The sequence below is a fragment of the Zonotrichia albicollis genome, chromosome Z (assembly GCF_047830755.1).
Source record: "Zonotrichia albicollis isolate bZonAlb1 chromosome Z, bZonAlb1.hap1, whole genome shotgun sequence".
Lineage (NCBI taxonomy): Eukaryota > Metazoa > Chordata > Aves > Passeriformes > Passerellidae > Zonotrichia > Zonotrichia albicollis.
This window is the reverse complement of record NC_133860.1, coordinates 16,930,505-16,948,523: the sequence shown is the minus strand read 5'-3', so window position 1 is coordinate 16,948,523 and position 18,019 is coordinate 16,930,505. Positions and strand designations below refer to the sequence as shown.

The following is an 18,019-nucleotide window of genomic DNA, read 5'->3' as shown; positions in this document are numbered from 1 at the left end:
ATCATCATATTTTAGTCAATGTCAGTTAAATCTCTGGGTTGTATCAGGTCACCTTTCTTAATTCAGTTGAGTGTTCTTGGAGCACTCTTTTTGTATTGACTACCTTACAAATGCTCCAAATACTAACAGATGTACAATCTGTGGATTGGATTAAGTTATTCTGAAACAAATACCTGAAACATGCATCATGTGGAAGTAAACCTAGCCCTGACTGTTGTGTTTTGCAGACCAAATCCATTTGCACTGTGCTGCTTCCTTCTCAGTTTTGACAGGAAGAGCACTAACCGTGTTTTGATCAGTTGACTTTATTTAGATGAGAAATAATACACAACTCCACTAAGTTTGCAGACAGTTTTATTAAATTACTTCCAATAGTATTTATTGCTTCTGCAAGGGAAGTGGAGCAGTAATCTGTTTTATAAATATTTAAATGGAAAAAAACTAGTGGTAGTTTCAGTACTGCATTTCATGAAAAGTACACTAAACAAATACATCTTAAAAGATGCTAAGTGCTCTCTTAATATCACTGTGATACTGAGTTGCCAGAGAATGAACCTTGGCTTACTTTCAGAAAAGTATCCTTACAACTGTTGCAACACAGAGGAGGGATATGGCTGAAGGACAAGGAGTGTGGCTTCTTAACTCTCACATTATGTGTTCCAAGGAACATCCAGAAGGAAAGAGAGATATGAAGCAGTGTGTCAGACCTTGCTGTGTCTCAGTTCTCTCCAAAAGTGATTCCTGATTTGTTCCTGATGCATTCTCAGAGACATGGACCAGCACAGAACTGTAGTCAGCTGTTCTTTTGGCCTGTAGGAAAAGTCTTACTGATAAAAACAATGACAAAATGAAAGTGGTGATTTCAGCCAGTACAGATGGAATTTCACATATTGGAGTAGTACAGTTTTCTGAATACAGATATTCTCTTACCCTCTGTGCTAGAAACCTTTTGCAAATGAAAGATGACGAGCTGGTTTAAAAAAAAACCATAAGTAGTTGTAAAAATAGAAGTTAATAGGAAGCCCGAATGCTCACAGTAATAGCATTTCATGTACCTAAAAGTAGAAACTAAATTAAAACAATTTTGTCAGATTCCTACACATTATTCAAATTTGAAATCCAGCCTTTTATGCACATAAACACCAGGACATTATAACTCATATTTTCCTAGGACTGAGTTATAGACTTCAGTGTATTATATGTAGATCCAAAAGAACTAGATTTTAATATATGCAAATCCAAGGTCTGCTTTTTTCTCTTTACTGATGTACTTTGTTTCCTGCTTGAAAACATCTTAATAATTACTGTTGCCACATCCTGACTGATACAGGAGGAGTATGGAAATAATATGCTCAAAAATTGAAATCTGTCAGTTAAATGGAGCTAAAATAGAAAGAAATGGGGAGCCTTAGTGATTAGCACTGCCTGTAGTTACTTGTATACATCAGAATAAATATTTACACCTTGAAATGAGGAAGAAAAAGTAGTGTTTGAACAACTGTAGATGTGGTGAGGAGGACAGGGTCCCAACAAGAAGTGCCTCCAAAAAACCTATCAAAAACTATTGTTTGAGAATTAAACTTGCCAAAGAGGTAACAGTGAAACATCTATCTAATTCTGGGAAAATTAGTTCTAGGAGAAGTTAGTTCTTTCTTTTACAAATACTTTTATAGGTTCTTCTGGGAAAAAATAATGTCTAATAAAAGCGAGCAATGGAAATATTCATGGGAAAAAAATCAGTACTTAAAATACAGCTAATGATTTAAACCATTTTACTAACATCAAATAATGTATACATTTCAGAATGTATACATTCCGAAAATGAAATGTATACATTCAGAAAATATATTTATATATAAGGCTATATAGAGGTTTTTTTATACTTGCTTAACATATGAATTACTGTTGCTTGCTAACTAGGAGAAAAATTGCTGTGAGCTTCATTTTTTCTAAACTGAAGGACTAGTGAGGATACAAAGCATTTTAAGGACATTAAATGTTTGATAATATAAATTTCTGTAGTCTTGTGGAAAAACCTATTTCCATTTTTCTGAAGCATCCTGTTTCATTAGGTGTACCGTGTACTGTGTTCATGTGGCTGACAGAATCAAGTGTCCCAGAGTGTTTCATAGTCTCAAAAATGGCTGGACAAGTTGTTTACCTGTGTATGTAGGCTACTACTGTATAAATTTCCACAAAATTCCTGAAAAACTTGTGATGGGAAGAAGCCCATCATAGAATCACTGAACTGTTCAGGTTGGAAAAGATCTTGAAGATCATCAAGTCTAATTGTTAATTTAGCACCACTAAACCATGTCCTTAATTGCCATATCCACATGTTTTGTGAACTCTTCCTGGGATAGTAACTCTTGTCAGCTCCCTGGGCACGCTGTTATAATGCTTTACAACCCTTTCAGTCAAAACTTGTTTTCCTAATATCCAATCTAAACGTTTTCTGGTACAACTTGAGGCCATTTCCTCTTGTCCTGTCATCATTTATGTGGGAGAGGAGAACACCCTCCCACCTGGCTACACCCTCCTTTTAGGTGGTTATACAGAACAATAAGGTCACTCCTGAGCCTCTTTTTGTCCAGGATAAACAACACCAGCTCCCTCTGCAGTTGGTAACAGAACTTTGTGCTCCAGATCCTTCCCCAGCTCTGTTCCCCTTCTCTGGACATGTTCCAGCACCTCAGTGTCTTTCTTGTGAGGGGCCCAAAACTAAGCCCAGGATTTGAGGTGTGGCCTCTCCAGTGCCCAGCACAGAGGGGCAGTCACTGCCCTGCTCCTGCTGCCCACACCACTGCTGATACTTTCAGGATGTCCTTTGGCCTCCTTGGCCCCCTGGGCACCCCCAGCTCATGTTCAGCCACTGCTGACCAGCACCCCCAGGGCCTTTCCCACTCAGCAGCTTCCCAGCCACTGTCCCAGCTGGAGCTGCAGGGGCTGCTGTGACCCAGGGACAGGAGCCAGCACTTGGCCTGGTTGAACCTCACACAACTGGCCCTGGCCCATGGGTCCAGGCTGTGCAGATCCCTCTGCAGAGCCCCCTGCCCTCCAGCAGATCAGCACTCACACCCAACTTGGTGCCATCTGCAAACTGGCTGAGGGTGCTCTTGATTCCCTCATCCAGATCATCAATAAACAGGACTGGACCCAGCAATGAGCCCTGGGGACACCAGCAGTGACCAGCTGCCAGTATCAGCACTCATTGTTCATCTGGCACCACCTTTCTTTTTATTCATCTTTACAAAATAACTAACTCTTAATCAGTCTTCTAATTTGGCTAAATCCTCCTATTTTGGTCTAGGCTATGGAGCTGCTTGTGGAAAAAGCAATTAGCAGCGCGACTGGACCACAGAGTCCTGGAGATGCACTGAGAAGAGTTTTTGAGTGTATATCTTCAGGAATCATCCTTAAAGGCAAGTTGCCTTTTATGTATACGTACACTTAACTAATCTATAATCTTGATCGTAATAAGGTAAAGATGTTTTACTAATTAGCCTGATTATTGTAGGTGGGCCTGGCCTTCTGGACCCCTGTGAAAAAGATCCTTTTGATACACTTGCTGTAATGACAGATCAGCAACGCGAGGATATTACTTCAAGTGCACAGGTAAGGGAATGTAGTTGTGAAGTAACTAAATTCAATGGATGGCTTTGTTTTGGTTCTGGTCTTTTTTAATGTAGCTTTATATTGGACATGAATTTTTTTTTTTTTCCGCAGAATGTAGTTGGATCTTACCAGCCTTAAGCTAAGCATTGAACATATCACAGGAGAGGGTGTTCATAGTGCTCATTATTGCACTGAAATAAATGTATTTTCCTGAACAATTTATAGCATTCTCATATCTACATATCTAGATCTAGATCTGCGAACAGGCTTTTACTCTACAACAGCATGTTACTAGATTGGAAATTTTATAAATACATCTGTGTAAGATTCATACAACAGTTATGACCATTCATGCTTGCAGTTTAAGAGGCTACTGCCTCTGCCTCTTCATTTGATCCTTTTGCTAATGATTCCTGATCACTTGTCACCTAACATGACATGTGACAAGCCTTGGCTCCTTCCGTGCAAGCCCTGAAGCCCAAACACAAGTACATTAAGCTAAGATGCTGCACTTACAAAAGCAGCAAAAGTGACATACACATTTTATTGTATTGATTTTGTTGGGGGAATAGAAAGATGGAATAATTAGAGATAAGGGTAATATCACACATCACTGATGTTCTTCCCTAATTGTTTGATATAGTGCTCAAAATGGATGTTTGTTTGTAACACAAGTGATTTTTGTACTGTTTTTCTAGTTTGCGCTGAGACTCCTTGCGTTCCGTCAGATACACAAAGTTCTAGGAATGGATCCGTTACCACAGATGAATCAACGCTTCAACATCCATAATAATCGTAAAAGGAGAAGGGACAGTGATGGGGTTGATGGGTTTGAAGCAGAGGGAAAGAAGGACAAAAAAGATTATGATAACTTCTAAAAATGTTGGTCATCATTGCTAATATTGATGGTAATGAAAAGTCCATTTGTTGCCTTGCTTCTACTTCATTCATAATGATGTCTGTTTAAAACATCCAAAACCGGCTTCTGAATTAGATTTGGAAGAGAACAACTTAGCTCTTCTGTGAGATTCTGAATATTTTAATGGATGTACTGTACCAGACAAATTATGGATGGAAAGACTGCAAATGGAAACTTGTCATAGGAAAACACAGTTTTCCCTCATTGCATTTTCTTTAAATGTGTTGCTAAGTTTAGTATCTTTTCTTCTTTTTTTTGTCTTTTTTATTAACAAGTGCATTGTTTTCCTATCTTGACTGTATTTAACGCAGCATTTGTGCTTCTGTTGCTATGTGTATTTTGACTTTTTATTTAGGAGTATTTTTGTTTCCTTTGACACTAGTTGTATGAGATACTTTGTGTTAGGTAGAAAAACAGTTCCCCTCCCAATTAATATTTTACAGAAGTTTTTTTTTTCCTTTTTTTGTAAAGTGAGACTGCAGGATCATGTTTTTTCCTAAATGTGAAGGGGTTACAACACATAATTGTCCTGCCATTTGAGTGCTCAGAATTAAATGTTTTTGCCAATCTTGTGGCATTTGTCTCCTTAGTGTGATATAACAGTGTAATTAAGACAAATTTGTGTTAATCTAATCGAGTTTGCTGTTAGTTGTGCATTAGCAGTATAAAAGCTAATATATACAGTATGGTCTTGCAACAGTTTTAAAGCCGCTGCATAATTGATCAAAGATTTGCATGATGGGTTTTGGTTTTTTTTTTTTAATAGAAGGGCTTTAAAAACTATAATCTTAGGTTAAATGCTTAGGTCTTTGTATGATTGACTTTGTGACATAGCAAGGCCAAAAATAACTTTCTGAATTTCTTTTCTCAACATGCAAAGGTGGGCATTTTCCATTTAGACAAAGTTAGTCATTCTTTTCAGTCAACTTTGTCAACATGGTACTAATGCCTCTCAGCCCTTAAAATAAATGTTTGTCATATCAGTGCCTGTGAGGTTATTCCTTATATCTGTTCCTGTATAAACTTTCTGTGATTTTTTTCAATAATTCAAATTTTGAAAGTGAAGTATTACTTAAAAAGTGAAGGTTATCAAAGAAAAAAACCCAGAAATTTATTTGCTGTGGCCATAGTGTATGCTTATGTCTCTTTCAAAAATCTAAATATAGCAGTGGTGTAAGTAAAGTTACATCATACTGTTGATGTATGCTCTGATACACAGGTGTGATTTGTTGTCACAGCACTACAGTGGAATACACAAATAAAAGTTAAATTTTATTAAACGACTAAAATTCATTACACACTGGAAACTGAAGTTTCACTTACTCTGTTAAATGTGTATTATGCTTTGTTGCAAACCCATAAAACACAGATTAACATAGACTAACATTCCGGTAGCTACTTTATTGATGGCTGTAGGAGAGTGTCACATGTGACAAAGATGATTTGTTATTTCTGATACCATTTATTAAGAAAAGCCCAACTTCTGTTCCATTTCAAGGTCGAATTTATCTTTGACCTTTTTAATAAGCAACTATCGGAGCAGCGGGCATGTTTCTGTTCCCAGCATCTACTGCTAACCAGTGTGGGCATATGGAATAAAAATACAACATTTTAGAAAAATAGAGGGAATCTAAAGACTTAAAGAAAAACACTTAATAAAAGTGTTCTGCGAGCATCAGAGTGCAATTTTCAAGGGAGTGATTATAAGGGGTTAGCACATAAAAGTAAAGCTTTCTCATTGTAGGAAAGCTTTCTAAATAATTAGAAATACAAAAAGCAGAAATGCTTTGAAGTTACTTTAAAAAAATTACACTCATTTTGTTGTCCAGCCTTCATGCATAGCTCCAAGCATATGCTTGTTCTAGGGGATATCTTGCTGCCATCGTGTCTAGTTAGCCATTACTATTTATTTTGAAAGCTACAGGTGCTATTCATGTGGCTAGTTCAACTCCATACCAAAGTTTCTTTCCTCATATGGCAAACTTGTCTATTCAGGAATGTGACCCTAAAATATAGGATTAAAAAGGTCAAAGATGTATTTTAGATTTTCTGTATTTTTGTTCTACTGGCTTTTAGCTCCTAACCAGTTTCTGGATCTTTTGAAATATTGTATACTTAAAGTGATTCCACATTAAATATGAAGCTGTGACCATGATTTTTGTGCTGTGTGGTAAAAGCTGAATTTGCAGTTTGTTTCTGATGTTTGTGCCCATTTTAATGGATAACTTCTGACACTTGTTAACAAATCCATGAATGTAAAAACAAGGTTTTCAAGAGTACAGACCTAGCTTTGACTTAAATACTACACTGTGCACTTCGGAAGGCAAAACTGACTAAATGAGCATTTAAATACCCTGTGGTTTTGTAATACTGGCAGTTTACTAATAAGCACTGTTTACATTTTTTATTCAGCAGTGCTGTGTGTTAAATCCCACAATTACAAACACTGTAGTCATCATTCACAAAAAGGGAAATGTACACAGAAAGGATATTCCCCCCGATGCTCACTTTAGAGGAACAGCTTGTGAACATGTGAGCTGTTCTGTTTCAAAGCTTTTTTGAATTTTGACTTGTCTTCCTAGTCCATAAGTGTGTCCTGTCTGTGAGCAGTGTGGTTTCAGAGGGATCTGTGCATACAGACACTGGTAGAAATTAAAGTCTGTTAGCCATAGTCCATGGACTTCTTGCCCTTTTATGAAATTCTAGATGAACAGTTAAACTTGCAGAACTATTGAATATGATGCGTTCATTTGCAGCTTCTATTTTTAGGCCTTTTACTACTTAAAATTTTTCTGCCTAGAAAACTTCCAGCAGTTGGAATCAACTTTAAATATTCCTGCAAAAATGTGCATGCATATTTAACATTCTTATTGCTGGTTGAATATCTCCTGATCATTAGTCTGCTAAGTAGTCACACAATGCCAAATTAATATTCAAACAGATTTGAATTTCATAGCATTAATAGTGGTGGGCAATACTCAAAGTTAGCAATGTCCATTTATATTTCAGTTTTACAGAGTACAGTGATAGAGTCAACAAAAACATCTGTTTTCCTTCATTTTTTTTTAAATGATAGCTGTAAGCCCAGGAACTTGCTAGCCAAAAAGACTAGCAAATTAAATTTCTCCTGAGAGATTCTTCTATAGATCTCAGAAGATCTTTTTATCCTTCAGTGTGGTATTTCTTAGACTTTCAAAATTAAAGAGATAGCTGGTCTTTTTGGGAAAGAAAAAAAATCAAAGGAGTGTTCTCTATGGATTAACTACAGCAGTTTTGATTTATATCCAAATGAAAATCAGACTTCCATTCTATAAATATCTGTATTCTTACATTTTCTTCCACTTTTTTCGCTTGCATTATGAAAGTCTGAGAGAAGCTTGCTGTTTATTGAACTTTCTGATTGTTTACAGTTTGCATTTTAAGAAACACTGCCCTAATAATTCTCAACAAGTGTCCAGCTGCTACCAAGGGCAAAAATCACTGTTCTTCAGGGACTGGAAGCTCTTGCTGGGGATGTTGACCCTGCACAGTGCACACCTTCCCACATGTCATGGTCCTTACACACCTGTATTAGTAAGGATCATCATTTGGAAAGATCTTTAACACCTGTGTTTTCTTAAACTTCTGCAAAGCCATGGCCGCCAGTATTTATTGCAGGGTAGCTTAAAGCTACCAGCTTGCAGAGGCTCAGCCACTAGCTTAAATACTTTCATATATATTCTGCATCAGTCCTGTTTGAGGTTGATACCTTGAATCACAATAAACATAGGATGGCATCAAGAAACCTTTGTGGATTTTGTAAGTTTTCTGTAATTAAAAATTTTAAGACTGCAGAATGGAGTAACTGACCGAGAAAAAATAATTTTTTTAAAAAAGTTACTTTAACATTAAAAGTGAGACAAAAGGCCTCTGGTTCCGACACAAGAATCACAAACCTTGCTCCTTATATCACCTCTTTTGTTTCCATTTCTGCATGCTGTATTGTGTTTGTATCAATAGTATGCATATATAATCAAACTGTATAAGACAGCCTTATCACAGACTTGACTTCTGGCAGACATTTAAGTTTGACAGTAACTTTCTGGTTATACAAGTTAATGAACACCATGGGAGAGACGAAGGTGCCTGAATACAGGAGTTTACTACATGTTACACACTGCTGGGCTATGTGCTGCTACAAAAGGGGATGGGTTTCATCAGAGCTGCAGGCCCACAGTTGCCAGTCAGTATGGCTTAGGATGTTGTAAATGTCACTGCTTAGGTAACTACTTCATATTTTCACATGTGAGAGAAAAGTCGGGTACATCCAAGAACTGGAGCTAAGAGTAATCCAGGATGTTGCCACCATAGTCACGTGAAACTGCAGCTTCAGGAAGGTGGGATAATCATGGTGGTATCAGCAGTAGAAGGTGCTTGTGACAAGAAAAGTGTCTGTGATAATTAAATGCCATCCCACTTTCTACCAATAACTTCAATAATTTGTTTTATTTGTAAGTGAAAAGGGAACAAAACACAATAGAACAGACTTTTCTGTATTGTCAGGAAGGGACCTACAGTCCATTATCCAGTCACTTGCCTGCTCACTCAGGGCAGGCCAAGTTCCAGCACGTTGCCAAGGGCACTGTCCAGATGCTTTTGAACACAGACCGGGCATCGACCGCTTCCCTAGGAAGCTGTTCAGTGCTTGACCACCCTCTCTTTATAGAAATGCCTCCTAATGGCCAGGAAAGCTCTCCTGGTGCAGCTGTGAACTGCTCCCTCCTGTCCTGTCCCAGGATTACAGGGAGGAGAGCTCAGCACCTCCCCGTGCCCTTCCCCTCTTCAGGAATGCGCAGAGAGCAGTGGGGTCACCCTTCATCTCCCTTTCCCCAAACTGGACACTTTCCCCAAGTTCCTCAGCTGCTCCTCACAGGAAGTTCCTTCCAGCCTTCCCACCAGCTCTGTTTCCCTCCTCAGGATGCACTGAAGGACCTTCCCCTCCTCCACCTGCAGGGCCCAGCAGGATGAGGCCACCCTGAGGCTGAGCCCAGGAGCCCATTCCCTCTCTGGGCTGGCTGTGCCCTGCTGGGGGCTCTGGGATGGGCTCTGGCTGTGCCCTGCTGGGAGCTCTGGGATGGGCTTTGGGCAGCCTTGGGGCTGCTCGGGCACTGTGGACCCACGCTGAGCCCAGCACCAGCCAGCCCCACCTCCCTCTGCAGCTGTCCAGCCACTCCTCTTCTACTTCATCCCTGTGCTTGGCATCACCCTATCCCAGGTGCACAATCCAGCATTTGAACTTGGTAAATTTCCTTCTATTAGAAAAGGCAGGACGGGAACAAAACCAAAAAACCAATCAAGAAAAATGGCAACAGAAAGAACAGAACTAATTAAATAGGTCCAGCTCAAGATAGGGAAGGCCATTAGAGAGCTACAAATCAAAAGTAAAATAAAAAGAAAAAAAATACATCAATACTCAACAACAATCAGCTCCAAAAATAGTGTAGGAAATCAAAGAGAAAAGATCTGTTTCATCAGAGAGCATGATTGGCCCCTCATGCAGCAACTGCAGCACTCCACAAAAACATAGAAGAAAAAAGAAGCTCCAGGTGATTAAGGAGTTTAAGACTGAAGTGGTTTAGGCCAGTGGAACTGAGGTGTTAAATATGTTACATTCCATGTACAGCAAGTGAGCTGTGGGAAAAGGTGGAGGTAAAGCTGAAGAGTTTTTACTGACTTTCCATGCAGCTCTCCTGCTTCACAGACAAAACTACATCTGGAGTCCATGCCTTGCTCCCTTGCCTTTGAATGAAGAGTGTTAAAGAATGTCTGAGGACACTTCCCCACACACTTGCAAACCTAAGTGAATGCTCCACAGCCAAAAAGAAAAGTGCGGCTTTATGCGCCAAATCCTCAGGGCTGTTTGAGGCGTCCCTCAAACAGCCTCAGCTGTGTGTGCTCCCAGCAGCAGAGAGCGCTGTGTCCTCAGCAGCAGCTCCCACTGGAAAGCCAGAGCTCGTTCTCACCTTCCTGTGACAAGCACGAAGGGAAAACTGTGATGTTTTAGCTATTACAGCGTTCCTCTCTATTGCTAAAGTATGCATTTTAAAATAATTTTAAAATAATTCTTTAACGATGCACCAAAGTCTTCGTGGCAGCAAAACCCCAAATAAAATTTGCTAGTGATTTAGAAGACAGCAGTGGTTAGAAACAGCCAGGACTATATCCTGAATAAATTAGAAGTAAATACTTTAGGGGTGTAAAGAAATTACACAAGGCAGAGTAGGCATAGCAGAAGGAAGAAGAGAGACTCCATTTTGAGTCACTGAGGGCTGCAAAGAAGAATTTTGCAAAGTAAGGATTCCCACTGAGGAAGGCTACCTGAGAAAGAGGTTATTAAGGGGGAGTTGATAAAATGTGTGTCAAAAGACTTTATCTGGCAAATTATAGAGAACAGGAGGAGAGGGGCACCTCAGATAAAAATCTTATGTGAGGAGGTAGTGTGTGGTTTTCCTTTCTTGTATCCATTTCTTAAGAAATTTCTTGCAGCTGCTGTCAGGGGTGATTTCAGGGCAATAGATTCAGGATAAGCATTCCTTACATGACAGTGGTAAATCATAAATCAGGATTCTGGATGCTTTAACTAACATCCCCAGCAAGTTGTCCAGCATATCCAAAGGCATAAGATGAGCCAATTTACAAGCTATGGGACCAGTTCAGAGCTCCTGTTACAGGAGTAGCCAGGGCTGAACTGTTTTCCAAGAAGCAGCGATGTATTCAGAGAAAACAGATCTTAAACCCAATGGTTTGGGACAAAGTCCACGCAATAAAATTCTGCTAGTCCTCTGCTGGTTTATATATTCTCCCTGAGGAAAAGTCCCTCTACAAATTTCACCCACACACCAGGAAAAAATAAATTTAAAATAACTTATTTCCATAGAAAAACTTGGAGTTCTGGAAGGGCAGGTGATTTCTGAATTCCTCAAAAAAAAAAGTTTCCAAACACCCCTCTGACATTCAGGCATGACATTGCCATATGGATATCAGCACGAATATTTTAATTCTAGCATAAATACATTTTAATTCTAGAAAGTTTGGTCAAGAAACTTTCCAAGAGCCTGAATATAAAAACCACAGCAATTGCAAAGAAAAATATTCTATTAAATCAGAAGCATTTGCTAACAGGGATACATGGATTTATGAGATTTCTTTTACAAGATTTACTGCTTCTATAAAGTTTGCTGCTTCAAAGACTCACTTGTCTTAGCCAAATAGAAGTGTGCCTTGCTTAGACAACGGCCTTTTTGAAGTCAGGGACAGTAAAGGGAAGCTTCTAGACTCATGTTTGTGTTTTGCCATGAGTTTCTGTTAAAGAGCATGTAGCCTTCCTGCAGGGGTAGGTTTGTGCTTGCTTCTCAGATTATCTGGACTGGATTTTTTAGTTGCCACAGCTGTATGGGAGGTGGGAATGACAGCTGGATGGCTTCTTTCATTACCTGACACCCATGATTACTGAAACACATGCATTTTGCATTAGGAAATCAAAGCCAAGAGTAAGTCAAGGGCCCGGTGGGCAAAGTAAAACCAGCACATTTTCTCACTGCAGTCATGCACTGGATACAATTTTCACTGATAAAGGAAAGAACAGAAGAGCCAGGACACAGCTCTTCTAAGCTAAAAGAAAAGAGGTTAAAGCTTTCAAGTCTGTATGTGTCCTTCCCAAAGAGAAGAGGTAACTGTGTAGGCCTCATAATGAATATTTCTCCCCATGGATATGCTAGAACTGACCCATCCTGTACCCTGTAATACGAACACTGGATGGGTCTCACTAGCTTTGCTTTGCTTCTCCTCATGCCCAGCAGGAAGAGTCCTGCACAAGAGCAACTGTTTAACTAGATGGACCAGATTCCTAGCGAGTGACAGACAGCTGGACTTCTTTCCCAAGGACTTTTCATATGCATTGCATTTGGAGAAATTACTTGGGAAGAAAGAACCAGGGCTGCCCAAGGACATCTTGGCAGATTTTTTCCTCCACCCAGCTTAGGGACAATCAATTGGAAGCTGAATGTTGGGTTTTTTTCTTTTGTGGGATTCATTCCAAGACAGAAGGGTCAGTTCACATCCTTTGATATCAGAAAGGCCACACTTAAATTTATTGGTCTTGTTATTTACGAGCTCATGATCCTTGGACCTCCATTTGCACTGTGGGTTTAGAAGAAACAAGGGTGGGAGGAGAGTAATGTAATTTGATGTAATTTTGCCTCACATCCAGCCATGGTGTAGGCTTTTTCTTGATACAGATGGGGTTTGACTCACCCTTTGTGTACTGCTAAGGATAAGAAATACCCAGCCTGAAATAATTTCTGTTCACAGCATTTTGGAGAATAAAATAAAGTTCACCACGTGACAAAGAAGTTTGTGTGTGTGCCCACAAACAAGTAATTGTGTTTGCCTCAAAATAGCTAAAAAAGGCAGGGAACTTCCCTAGCCCTTGTATTGTGTTTGTGACACCCATGCTTTCCTGGGTGAGTTAGAGTTATTAAAAAATTACTCACTTCCTCTTCTCCCACTTGTAGCTATTAAGAGAAGGTGATTTTGTTATTCAATGTGAGGAGCTTTGTTCCCTGAGTTTTCACAACTCTCACAGCAATATTTTGTTTTCCACCTTCAAGTTTAGAACATGTAATTCCCAGCTGCATCTCTATGGCTAAAGTAAGCACTCTGGTCCAGGTTGTGTTCTCAGCCGTTAATGCCTCTGTCCCGCTCTCCATGATGTAGTTGTTAATTTGGTCATGCACTCTTCTTTGTGGATATTTTGGAACTGTATATCCCAAATGGCAGATGAACCTTCCTGGTTAGAATGGTTAGGAAGGTTAGCTCTGGAAGGCCCTGGTAGAACAAAAACATTCAGTAATGAAGGGATGGACACAAACTGGCACTGGTCTGTATTGCTGTGCCTGAAGGAAGTGCTGTTTGCCATCTGAGTCACGATGTGTGGCCGTGTGGGACATCCCAGATGGCTTTACTTAAGAAAAAATTGCATCTCTTCAACCACCTTCTGCAGGAACTGGGCACATAGTGTCTCAGGACTGAGACGTGGGATGGAACAGGAAACAGAGCCAGATATTTCAGCTGAGGAGAGCTAGAGTAGATCTGCTTCCCCTTTACCCAGAGTGATTAGGTTCTCACAATGAGGAGTAGAAAACTGCTTAAGAAATTTAATCACACAACATCCAGTAGAGAAAGACCACTGCAACAAAGATAAAACATAAAAGGTTTATATAGGACAGCATTACACAATCTCTGACCATATACTTCAAAAATGAGCTCATTGCAAAGGTGACCAACTGCAATCTGAACCAAGTTCAGAAAATAATTCCCAAAGGACACTGAAAGTACTGGAAAATGAAAATGTCACTGTGAGTACAGTATTAGAAGTAGTATCTGAGAGCGGGCCCCTTTTATGGTTTTTGTTGTTGTTTTCTTCTTTTAGAATTGTCTTAATTTGTAGAAAGCTAACATTCATGACTTTTCACAGAAAATTCTCTTAGCCTGTATAAAGCAGAGGTAGCTGCTGGCTCTCTGTAGACTGATTTGGTGACCTTCTCCCAGAGGACATCTCAGTACATTCCTAATTTCTGATTTTTTTCCCTGCTAGCTCCCAGTAATCTGACTTCCAGCTTCATCTTAAGTCTTCTTTATTTCTTGGATACTGATTTCAGCCACTTTAGTGTGTAGTCTTAAAATGCTAAAGTCCTAAACTGAGTTACTTAATTGAACAGTACAAATATCAGACCCAGCATGCATGGCAGACCTCTGTAGACTTGAGGTAAATCCAACACTTTTGGGACAGCTCCTCCCTTCTGAGCTGCACACAAGCATCTGAAAGGCTCTGTGAAATGTCAGAGTAAACATATTGGTACACCAGAAATACCCAGATTCACACACCTAAGTGCAGTTCCTCTGGTAAGGCTCTCAAAAATGTGAAAATAAAAAAAAAATCAAACTGTACACACAGGTAGATTTTCTGAATAGAAAGATCATGAAACCTTGACAAATGGCAATTGTTTGAGATCCTCTTTTGAGATGGTACTTCAAATTCTTCACCTCTGTCACCACTGGAGTTGCATGTACTAAAAGTAGTGTCCAGACCTGGATCCAGCCATGATGAGAGTTCAAAAGGGAGCACAGCTGCAGATTCCTGCCTCTGATTTACCACTCTGGAATGGGAGTTATGCACACCTGTGACTTTGCCGCCCTGCAGCACAGCAAAGACTCCCTCTATTTTCTTCAAAAAGAGGAAACGGGGAGTAGAAATTAGACATAGTCATGCAAGTTTGCTCAGCACTCATGAATGGCTTTAAAAGTTCACTACATCTGTCCTACCTATACCAAAGCACCCACAACACACACTGGCCTGCAACCCCTGAGTGTCCAAGCAACCTTTGCACTCTCCAAGGCACTGAGATTTACAAAGGCCCAGGCTCAGAAAAGCTGAAATGTGATACAAAGAGCTGTGTTCAGTGATCTTCACCAACTGTGCTCCAGATCCTGCCTAGGATATCCTTATCCAGGATACTTCCCATAGCCAAGGAAATGCTGACAAGGAGGACTGCCACAAAGAAAAATATGAGATACCACTTGCAGCTAAGAGGATCACTGAAAGAAAACTGCTAGAGAAGCTGCAAACAGATCCTTGTGTCTCCCTTCCATCAGCTGTTGTGCCACGGAGCCTGGGCACAGCTGAGAATTCAGCCCAAATAATTATTCAAATTAATAGTCTGTGAATTTTTTAAACAAAGTAATCTGTCTTTATAGAAAGAGCAGAGCTGGTTTGTGAGTTTCCCTCCTGCAGGCAGCATTAAATTCTGTGATTATACTTCTAGAAAGAGAAAAGTATTAATATGAAATGGCAACAGTTAAACGCCATATATTCTTCACCCACTACAGACAATCTAGAACTTGGCTTTAAAAAGTTTTACTGTTCTACATTTGCATGATTGCCATTGATTTACATATAAAACTGAACAAAAGTAAATTACATTATTTGATAAGCTCTTTTTCTTTTTAATGGATTGAAGTCACTGGCAGCATGGAACAACACTTCCCATTTAGAAGAAACATGGGAAGACCTATCCTGTTAATACACCATTCCAGGAACTTCAGTTTGTTGCAGAAATTTTATTTTAAAAGTCTTTATGTAGAGAACAATCCCAAATGATTGAACATCATTGAACTGTCTTCTTTCCTCATCGGTATGGAGCAATTTGGAACAACACAGAGTGACAATGCTGAAGAGAGGGACTGTATTAAAATGACAAAAAAGTAAGCATGTAAATATATAGGTGAGAGGCAGTAGAGGACTATAGGGGGAGTGTAAAGACAAGGAGGGGAAGGAGGGCACTTTGAAAGGCCAACTTCAGCCTGGCCAAGCTGAATTCCTGAGGTGCTCTGAGCACTGGACGGTCTTAACAAGGAATTTACTTGCTGCCCCCATTGCCTTTAGAAGGAACCTATTTCCCTCCAGTGTCTGCAGGAAGAATCTACAGAGATGAGGTGGCTGGGCTGAAGTTGGCTTTTGTGAGTACTCCCCACAGATGCTCCAGATTTTAGAAAGCTGTCCCTTTCAGATGCTAATGTTTTTCTCTGAATTAACTTGCGATAGTTTTATTTCTGCCATTCCAGAAAAGATGAACTAGGGGGGGGATCCAAATCTGGCCCCCAAATTCTAGCAAAAAGTCTTCAAATCCCTTCTGCAATGGGTTCACTCCCACACATTTTGCATCCTGGAGAGCAAACCCCAGGATGAAGCACACCCTGTTCATCCCATGCTGACCATGTGGGTATTTTGCTGATAGAGAATAGCAGTTCACTCAGAGTTTTTTTTTATGTATGTCTTTTTTTCATGACAAGATGAAGAATGAATTCCCATGTGCTGTGTGGGAATTAAGGCTCCTTTTGCACTTCCGATCAGAGTTAAGACTCTGGCCTAGTGTCAAAACATCCCTTCCTCTTTGAAAAATGCTATGTCAGTAAGTAGCTGATTTTTGCTTTAGTGTGCTGTAAACCTCAAGGCGTGCTGTGGTATTCACATTATTCCCACTCTAAATTCAGGTATTTTAAAAGACTTTTTAAATATGTAATTCTCTTTCTTTAAGTACTTAATACACTGGAGAGCACAGAGGTGGGGTCCCACATTTCCCCTCACCCTGGATTTGCACCAGTTGAATCCCATGGGGTGTACTTTTGACCTTTGCAGCTGAGGTCAGATGCGACATAAGGAATGATGTGGAAGCAGCTGTGGAGAGAAACATGAGAGCTCTTCAGCATGGGATCCCATAGCAGGTTGGCCTTTGTTGTAAAACTATTAATGAAAGCTAATCTCTGGGTTGTTTTGAGCTTTTTTCCCAGAGAGAAGGTGATTAAATCCAAAGGACTTCTCATTCCTTGACTCTGAAAACCAGGAAATAGCTTTATTTCTGAATTGAAACAGTCCCTCTATTTAATTTTATAAATGCTGTCTTATAAATATGTAACTTTTTTTCTTCCTGCTGTAGTTTTCCTAGGTCTGGGTTTGGAGCAAGGTAAATAAAGTGAAGTATTAAAACAAAAAGTGGGGGGAAATGATAGGGAAAGTGCTTATCACTAATGTTTGAAGGAACTGTTGATATTCATGTCCTATGGTCGACTGGAGTTTGTAAAGTATGTTTTATTTTTGTAAAAATATTTCCATAAAGTCGACTCTGCACAAATTGTCGCCTGGGTTACCATTTGCCATTTGAATTGCTGGGTAGTCTTGCTGCATTGCCACAGGCCGTTTACAATATTTGCATTGTTCTGTATCCATATAAAAATGAGGCTTTTAAAAGTAACCTACATACCAGTTAAACCTGGTGTATATTTACAGCTCTGATTATACAGCGTGCAAAGACGACATTCCAGGGAGGCTGTGGCTGTAACACATTAAATAGGCATTGGGCAGAGGACTTCTTGAGGTATCAAGAAGTATCAGCAGTCACATTTTAGAGGGTTTTGAGGATTATTTAATGGAAAGTGTGTTTTATGTCATTTTTCTTGCACTTCTCCTGCCATAAGTAACACTGCATATCGATGCCTTGTTTAGATTTTCCTTAATGCTGAGTTGCCTTTGAGTGTGCACAGATACAACACAGGCATTCGGCAGCTGAGTGAGAAACAGTGCAATAGATGAGTTACACGAAGTTTATAGGCGATGCTAGGAATAAAGTCTCCTGTGAGGGGGGTAAGGCAGTGGCACAGGTTGCCCAGAGAAGCTGAGGATACCGCACCCCTGGCACTGCTCAAGGCCCGGCTGGATGGGGCTTGGAGCAACCTGCCAGAAAGTGCTCCTGCCCACAGCAGGGGAGTAGATCCAGATGAGCTTTAAGGTCCTTTACAACTCAAACCATTCTGCGATTTTATGACTCTGTGGAAGCGACGGCTGGGTCAAGGAACAGGCCAGGAGCGGGAGGTCCCTGCAGCTACACAGAA

The 18,019-nt window shown here is 40.0% G+C and overlaps 1 protein-coding gene across 2 annotated transcripts in view; it reads left to right on the top strand.

Annotated features, from left to right (window-relative positions):
• The window catches only part of ZFR (zinc finger RNA binding protein), a 47,216-nt gene extending 40,527 nt beyond the window's left edge, over window positions 1-6,689 (top strand). For both annotated transcript variants that reach the window (XM_074532288.1, XM_074532287.1), the window contains exons 18-20: window positions 3,311-3,422; window positions 3,518-3,615; window positions 4,314-6,689. In XM_074532288.1, the coding sequence (XP_074388389.1) occupies window positions 3,311-3,422; window positions 3,518-3,615; window positions 4,314-4,493 (390 nt within the window). In that variant the 3' untranslated portion in view covers window positions 4,494-6,689. The remainder of the gene's footprint in view (window positions 1-3,310; window positions 3,423-3,517; window positions 3,616-4,313) is intronic.
• Window positions 6,690-18,019: the final 11,330 nt, after the last annotated feature.